The sequence below is a fragment of the Malurus melanocephalus genome, unplaced genomic scaffold, assembly GCF_030028575.1.
Source record: "Malurus melanocephalus ecotype Western Australia unplaced genomic scaffold, MMel_1.1 scaffold_486, whole genome shotgun sequence".
In the NCBI taxonomy this organism is placed as follows: Eukaryota; Metazoa; Chordata; class Aves; order Passeriformes; family Maluridae; genus Malurus; species Malurus melanocephalus.
Window position 1 is genome coordinate 334,574 of NW_026623718.1, and position 8,758 is coordinate 343,331.

General features: G+C 52.6%; 1 protein-coding gene across 2 annotated transcripts in view; it reads right to left on the reverse strand.

The window, feature by feature from the left end:
- Window positions 1–6: 6 nt before the first annotated feature.
- AR (androgen receptor) overlaps window positions 7–8,758 on the reverse strand; it is a 47,053-nt gene continuing 38,301 nt past the window's right edge. For both annotated transcript variants that reach the window (XM_057381011.1, XM_057381009.1), the window contains exons 4-8: window positions 5,359–5,646; window positions 2,774–2,918; window positions 1,986–2,116; window positions 1,645–1,802; window positions 7–1,388 (exon numbers count right to left, since the gene is read on the reverse strand). In XM_057381011.1, the coding sequence (XP_057236994.1) occupies window positions 1,233–1,388; window positions 1,645–1,802; window positions 1,986–2,116; window positions 2,774–2,918; window positions 5,359–5,646 (878 nt within the window). In that variant the 3' untranslated portion in view covers window positions 7–1,232. The remainder of the gene's footprint in view (window positions 1,389–1,644; window positions 1,803–1,985; window positions 2,117–2,773; window positions 2,919–5,358; window positions 5,647–8,758) is intronic.

Below are 8,758 nucleotides of genomic sequence, written 5' to 3' on the forward strand. Positions count from 1 at the left end.
CACAGCGGTGTCCCCCAGGGCTGCAAGCAGCCACTGCTATCAGCAGGAGCTGTGTGTGCCACTCCCAAGAGCAGGGGGTCTCTTGGCGCTTCCCTTCCAGCCCCCTGAAGCACCRTGGTGGCACCAGACTGCTCCCACAGCCACCTCCCCGTGGACGGGATTCAGAGGAGTCCCATGGTCCCACAGGTCCCACAGATCCTGGCCTTGGTCTTGGCTCCAGGACACCCATCTGCTGGCATTGAAAAAAAAAAGTTGGGATGAAATATTTGGGATAAATGAAGGGAAGGAGCGTAACTGGAATCCCAGATCTGCAGAGCTGCGGTGGGAGCAGAGCAGGAGTGGGGCTGGGCAGGGGCTGCAGGTGCCCAGGGGAGCCCGGCAGGTGTGAGGTCCGAGGGCATCAGGCACTTTGGGAGGTGGGTTCGGCTCTGTCAGGGAGCAGCAGCAGCTGGAGAGGATGGAAATGTGACGGCTGAGCGCCCGGGGGTCTGCGGGGCAGACCAAGAGCCGGCTGGACAGGCCACAGGAAAAACATCCCAGGTGGAAAACAGGAGTCAGGTGCCTTTGGGGCATTCCCAAGGCCATCTTCCTTGGCCAGCCTTCCACTGCAGCCTGTCCACTCCATCACTCGTGTCTCGGCAGCGCAGGCAGGTCCCAGGGCCGAGCTGACCGGAGCAGATCCCACGGTGGCTGCAGGGACTGTGAACTCCTCAGCCACAAATTCACCTCGTCCCCCAGCTCTGCTCTGCTTCTCCTCTGCARTGTTTGAATTCATCTGCTTCCCAGCACCATAATGCAAACAAAACGTCCGGAAGCAGGCTGGCAACATAACCCACACCCAAACGTGGAGCTGCAACCTGCTTTGTGTCGTGTTCTTTTTATAAAAATCACCCCAAACCCACCAACCACTGGCACTTCTCCCGCTGTCCCGTGGCCCTGGCTGGAGCCACGGTGACAAACAGAGGAGAATGCACAGACATGACGCCGCTGCCCTCACCAGTCTCTGTCCAGCACCGTGAGCAGCTGGAGCCAGGCAGAGGCCGGTGCCAGGGTTCAGTTCAGAGGTACCTCAGGAAAATAGAAATCTCAGGAATCCCAGCAGGTCTGCACTGCCTGTCCCCTTGGCCACCGCCGCAGAGGGATTCCCCAAGGCACTGCAGGACAGTAGTGCAGAAGTAACAGGCAGGAGATGGCTGGAATGGGGGTGGCAGCACGGGGGTCCCTCYGAAAGATCACTGCGCGTGGAAGTAGATTGGCTTGACTTTTCCAGACAGGATCTTGGGAACCTGCACAGAGATGATCTCGGCCATCATTTCTGGGTAGTCCACGCTCACCATGTGCGCCTTGATTAGGAGGTCAAATGTAAACTGATGCAGGTCCTTGGCGATCTGGGGARGGAAGAGCTGGTTAAACAAGACCCTGGGCAGTGGTTTCTCTGGGAACACACAAAACAGAGATCTCACCTTCCCTGGGAAAGCGAGCCTGGATGAGACTATCCAGTGCTCTCTCCAACTCCTCCCATGATGGGGAGATTTTTCCAGGGAATGATCATTCCCACTGTGAGAAGTTTCTTTCTTATATTGTTTATGATGAATTTAAATGGACGTTATGTGTATAGATGGACATTTGCCTGTCCTCTCTTACCGGGTGCACGGAGTCCAGGACCTTGGTGAGCTGGTAAAACCTCCGGGAGCAGGAGGTGGGGTTCTTCCTCTTGCAGGCAATGATACGGTCAAGTTCCTTAATGTAATTCATGCGGAGCTCATCRAAGAGCTTCTGGTTCTTCAGGCCATCCACTGGAACTGGGTGGGATGGAAAGGAAACAGTGAGAGRAGCCCAGAGAGCGACAAAAACAGGAGAGCAAGAGGAAGGATGAAGCTGGGGACATCYCCAGGCTCTCCCTGGGAAATGAAAGTCCAGATACAGAGAAAGCACCAGATCCTCAGGTGCTGGAGCTCTATGGAGGAAAGGGTGTGGGTACTCACTAATACTGAAGAAAAGGAGAGCCTTCATGCAGAGGAACTCCTGGGGTGTGATCTGAAGCCACCCAAACTCCTGGGACAGGTGCCTCATCCTGATGCACTGGCTGTACATCCTGGATTTGTGCATGCGGTACCTGGCAGGGCGAGATGGGTACGGATGGCACAGACACCACAGGTGACAGGGGGACACGCTCCCTGAGCCAGCAAACCCCCACTGCCAAGGGCCCAAGCTCTGTGCTGGGAATGCCACACACAGGAGAGGAGCATTTTCCAGAACATCGTGTGTAATCCTCTCTGGACACAGATGGCTACCCAGGATTGCAGTGTTTGGAGAGTGACTGCAGTGATTTCCCAGACGTTTCTCTCTGTGAGGGATATGAGGCTGAGCTCCCAGGCAGGTGTGGGTTTGCCTCACACTGTGCTTGGTTATCAGGTTCAGGCTCTTCTATTTGAGTGCCAGCAAACCCTGCCCAGCCCTAAGCTACATTGAGGAGAGCCCACCAGGACCCTACAGCACACCCTTTCTCTGCTCACTGCCCAACAGAGCTGCAAACTGGAATTCAAACCTCAAAGCASAAAGGGAGGTGTGTATGGAGGAGCCCTTCACCCCACACCAGCTCCTGCTGCTGCCCTGTGGGCTCACTTCTCAGTATCCTCACTTCTCCTGGAGGTCCCCACGGCTGGTGGCAGTGGGGACAGGGCTGGGTCRGGCAGTGTGACCGCTCCCGGTGCAGTTTGTCCCCAGGGCTGACCCAAAGCCCAGTGTTAGGCTGTGGTTGTTTCACACTTACTCRTTGAACACCAGGTCTGGAGCGAAGTAAAGCATCCTGGAATTGACGTTGGTGAAGGATCTCCAGCCCATGGCAAACACCATCAGGCCCATCCAAGAGTACTGGATTATCGACATCTGGTCATCCACGTGCAGGTTGCGAAATCCTAAAASACAGTGAGGGAGGGATGTTATGAATTACTGCGGGGTTCCAGCAGTTTCCAGGGCTGTTCCCATGCAGAKTCCAGCTCTCCTGCAGYGCTCCTCTTAGGACAAGGTGSTCAGTCCAYGGCCTGAGCTCAGCTTGTCYCGGGACAYTCACACACCAGGCGTGACGTGGGGMTCCCATGACTGGGAATCAAGGACAGATAAGCACAAATATGCCCCTGGAAGGGAAGAAAGGGGACTTCAGACACAAGGARGGGAGAAAGTCCCATAGGACTTCACCAAATTTAAGTAACTGGATTTTAATGTGACACGAAGAGCCAGGAGGGGCAACCCCGAGGCCTCCTGCCACAGTTACAGATGCTCTGGTTTCTGTCCCATACACACGGCATGGATCTGCTGACTGTGGAAATGAGCATGGAAACCTCAGCTACATTGCAAGAGAAACAAAAATAGCAACTAAATTCAAGTTAGCATTCCCAGATGGAGGCTCAAAGTTAAATCCCAGGCACGCTTACACCACCTCCAACACTGCTTTTTTCCAGGTACTTGTAAACAGGCAAACATAATTGAGTTTCAAGACAATCATACATTACTTCAATCAAATATTAAAGCAATTTAACAGCTCCAGTGTATAATTACAACCCGCTGAGGCAAGGATCTCCGTTGCTTGGAGAGCTCTCCAAGGCAAACAAGCAGGAGAATGAATCTTTCCCAGATGCCATCCCAGCACAGTTGGCACCAGCTCCAGGGGCAGCAGGGCAGCAGCTGGCACCACTGCACACTGAGGAGTTGGGGATCAGGTGCAGTCCAGGAGAGCAAAACTCTCTGATAAGGGAGTGGTTATGATAGAAAGCATTTTCCAAAGCACTCTCCCATTCCATCAGCACTACTGCAGTGGCACAGCCTCAGCCCTGGATGCCAGGTGGCTTTGGTGGTATCTCTGTGTCTGATCTTGATGTCTGGTGTAGATAAGCCAAAGAGGAAGCAGGATTTGTCCCTGGTTTTACAAGCCAAGGGACTCAAGAAAGCAGAAACAGAACGGGCTATTCTGCATTTAAGGGTATCCAGACCAAAGTCCCCCTGGGAGCAGCAGTCCAGGGGGCTGCTAAACTCCTGGAAACATCAGACACCTGGCCACAGTTCATCACCAGGCTCTGGCAGAGAGTGGCAATCTCACCATGCCTCAGTCTCCTCCTCTGGCTGAACCACCCCACACACACCACGAGTGGGATCCCTCTTTTCTGTGTCACTCCCTGAGGTGAGAGGACAGAATGGAGAAGGTGGCAGGAACTGGCCCCATGCCCCAGTGTCTGGGATGCTGGGAGGTGARCTGGGTGCTGCTGTGCCCAGAGTGAGCTCAGCCCTCTGCAATCCCMCTGACTCAGTTGCAGGATTATGGCATAGGACAGGCAGTGTGTCACCAACCTGTGACCCCGTGCAGATCCAGCTCAATAAACACATCAGTCACCAGGATGCTCCACTTACTGCACCTGCTGACCAGCATCTGGAATATTCCTGGCCCACATTACCTCTCTCAAGGCGTCATAAATATATCCCACYGGGCTATCACATGGGCAGCCTGAGTGACTGCCAGGAAAGAGCCCTTTGGGATTCTTTATTGCTCTTCTGCCATGTTGGAATTYACCCTTTTCATCGCTTCAGGTGGGTTCTGGGACAGGGCTAATCCTTGTCTAGAGGGCAAGAGTTCTGCAGGGYTGGCAGACATGGCCTGGAAGAGCAGCAAAACCTCCATGGAGAGAAGGGGAGGTGAGCAGGACCCTGAACCCCAAACAGCAGCAAGCCCTGCCATGGGGACAAGTGTCCTGTGCCCACATGGTACTGCTGGCCAGGGGCTGTCTGAACCCAGAGCAGGATTCCAACACACTCCACCACCCCTCATTTCCCTCTCCCACCGCCAGCCCCTCTGGAGAAGAGCCCCACGCTGCTGCAGGGCCCTTCCCAGGCAGGGGACACACTCAGTGCCCGTGGTCCCTTCCCAGGCAGGGGACACACTCAGTGCCTGTTGTCCCTTCCCAGGCAGGGGACACACTCAGTGCCCACGGTCCCTTCCCAGGGAGGGTCACACTCAGTGCCCACGGTCCCTTCCCAGGCAGGGGACACACTCAGTGCCTGTTGTCCCTTCCCAGGCAGGGGACACACTCAGTGCCCGTGGTCCCTTCCCAGGCAGGGGACACACTCAGTGCCCGTGGTCCCTTCCCAGGCAGGGGACACACTCAGTGCCCACGGTCCCTTCCCAGGAAGGGGACACACACAGTGCCCGTGGTCCCTTCCCAGGCAGGGGACACACTCGGTGCCCACGGTCCCCAGGAGCTGCGTGCTGGGACACAGAGCACCCCCTTCACACCTGCCCCCGGCAATGCTGATGGGGTTTGGGACCTGGGAGGGGACARGARGRGATTTGTTTGYTTTCCTTCTCACCTGGCAGGGCCTTTGCCCATTTGACCACGTAGACCAGCTGCCTCTCCCCAAGCTCGTTCAGGCTGGTCAGCAGGTTGGAGAAGGAGTCAGGCTGGCTGTTGTCGTGGCCAGCACACACCACGCCAGGCTCGATGGCCTCCAGGACGTTGAGGAAGATGGGCTGGCACTCGTAGCCATCGATGCGTGTCATCACCAGCTTGGGAGCTTGCTCCTCCGTGGGGCTGGATGAGCTGGCTCCCTCCATGTCATCCTGTGCCTTCAGGTTACCCAGTTTCTTCAGCTTGCGGGCTGTGGGAAGGACACGGTTCAGTGTGATACTTAAAAATATTTTTTTTTAAAAGTCAAGGCTTCTTGGCTCCATTATTTATAATTACAAGGAAAGGAAAAGTGATGACCAGCAGCAGCTCCTCCCTCAGTGGATGCTGCCCAAGGAGTGCCCTGGCTTTGCAGTTCTCATCTAAGGACAAGAGGAGGCACACTGTGTGACAAAATCCATTTCCTTGTTAATCTGACATGGAAAAGAACCAACATCCTTACCATCCTCAGCCAAGATCAGTCTCTAACTCCCCCTTAGAAACAGAGAAGAAGATCCAGGGAACAGAGAGAAGAGTTTTTGACTCAACTCAAACAACCGCTCGTATGCATTTGACAAGAGGCACAAGACAAGATTATAAACTCCATACACAGTCATGTTCCAGGGAAAATAACATTGCCTTTGGATGCCCAAGTGGGATTGTTTCATCCCAGAGCAGAAGCAKGATGCATCCGAGACAAAAGCCTGCAATGCCTGCTGCCCCACAGCCAGGCTCTCCCGAACACTCAGCACGTATATTACGGAAAACACATTTTGGAAGCCAGCAGGTGGTTCCAGGGCTGTGTCCCTGGAGTCTCCCAGCTGGCCCATSGAGGGAGAACAGAGCCAAGCAGGGTGGCCTCACTCTGTGCAGCCTCACGAGCCCCGTCAGAAGCACGGGCAGATTCCGGGGGGACCACAGCAGTCGTGACTGTGCCCGTGCCAATGCGAAAAAGCTTTTCCCCACACAGCTGGCTCTTAACCACAGCTGCTGAKCTGTCTGCAAGGCACACCAGCACTCTGGAGGAGTAATCCCAGAGGTTTTGGAGAGTCCTTGTTGCTCTCACTGATACTGGCATGACAGTGCTCAGTACAGGTGAGCTGCTACTGCCACCCSTCACCAACTCCAAACCACCACTAATTAGAGAACAAAAGCCTATGGCTTCCTTCAAGCAGGGACTCCAACAGCAAAACAGTTTTCCTTGGGGTTTTGGCTCCTTCATTATATGATACTTATCTTGAATTTCCTTTGAGCTGTAATTAGAAAAATAACCAGCAAAACATAAAAATGTCAAGTAAAGCGCAGCTCTGTAAATTAACTCCAAACGCTGATCTTCAAGCATTGTACTCTGGATGATCTGCTGTATGGGCAATGAAGATAGGCTTCTCCGTAAAAAGGGAGGAGAAAGGATTAATAAAAATAGAGAGAGAGGAAAACAGTTCTGTAGCACAGTGTGATGCTCTCTGRCCATCAGACACTCATTAGGCCTCGTCTCCCTCACCTCCAAAGCCACAGCACTGCCAAAGCCACCAYTAACCCCTATCCCCAARTGCCACATCCACACATCTGCTAAATCCCCCCAGGGACGGTGACTGCACTGCTGCCCTGGCAGCCTGTGACAGAATTTGGATTTAGAAATTACCAATGCCACAGGTCCTGTGTGTGAATGGAGCCAAACCCACATGTACAAAACACACACGTGGTTTGGTTTAAATGTTTTGGGTTTTTTTCCTTAATATTTAATTATCTGGTATTAAAAGATCCTGACTGAAGAGAGACGACAGCAAGYACCTACTGTGCTGGCTCTGAGACTGCAGCCACAGAGTCCTCTGAGACAGTGGGTGATAACTGCACTGGCAGAGGGGCCTGGGGTTTGTGCATTCCAGGAGCAGCTGTCCCACAGGTCAYTGAAATACTGGCTTTATCAGGTGGAAAAACCTTCAGAGCTAAAGACTGCCTTGTACTCAGTCACCTGTGCCAAACCCYTTTGTGGTGGTGGCTCCTACTCAGCAGGTAATGCAAACAAAAATTTTAAAACTGGAATYAAAGACATCTGTAATGTTTTTACTCTAGGATGAGCTACATTGCACTTCTTCAAACCAAGGTGGAGGAACCTTAGGATGTGACCAATATCAGGGTGTCCCTGCTTGGCTGTCAGCAGGGACAAGGGGCCCAGGGAGCCTCAGGGTGCAGCTGCAGCACAGCACTGCCCCGAGCCCTGCAAGCTGGCCTGGAGGTCTCTGGGGAAGTACCGGATGGATTTTCAAAGAAGCTTAAARGACACAATTAYRTGGTGTCACAATAAAATATKCACCATTGCAAGAACCCCTGGAAGCACACTCACAGTGATGTACATTTGAAGCACCTCCCTTACAGTGCCCTGAGGAAGGAGCATTCCAGGCTCCAGCACCAATTTTCATGAATGCCAGGGCTCAGGGAATTTATGGGGACCTGGGAGAAGCTGCTCTCACACTGGCTACAACAGAGAGATCCTGCAGCCCCGGGCAGTGCACATTGAGCTCAGCTGCCAGGAGGACACTGAGGAGATGAACAGGACTTGATTTATATCACACTGCCCTTTGCAGTTTTTATGAACTTCAACACGTGGCTTGTCAAAACCTGAACCTGTCAAGCTATCAATCTTGTCTGGCAAAATGATTTTAGTTGATAATAATAACATTACTGGTTGTAGCAGACAYATTTAAGAGATCTGAGTCAGTCAGGGCTACATGAATGAAAAGAATTTGAAGGATATAAGAGCAGACAGTATCACTGAATGATTTCAAGGCCTCCAGTGATACATCTCAAAGGCAATTGTTAAGTGTTGAAACAACATCAGACAGGTTTGTTTCTTACCAGGGTTGGTCAYGGCCCTTTGCTACTGAATGTCTACATTCACAAAAACCAGATTTAACCATTATTACTCAACCAGCCTGTATGGCAATGCATGGATGGAAAATCGGGATGAACATGAAGGGCGATCACTGACAGATGGACTGAGCTCTGCAGCGAGGGCTGATAGGTATTGGCAAACTGCACAAGCCATGAGGACACTACAGATTTGACAACACACCTCAAAGCAAGGAGGTAAGGAATGTCACCTGGGTGGCTCTGTAGGATGCAAAAGGGTAATTGAGTCATAGTTGACAAACACCTAGTGTGGGGACAGAAAATCAATAAAAGTAGGGTCTTAACCAGGCAAACAGGGTTGTAATAAAGATCTGATTGCTGTAAGTCAAGGACAGACAAGATGAAAAATAACACAACACTGATTGTAACTACTGCCATGGCTCTGCAAAAATTGTGTCAGATTCCCCCTGGCTGGA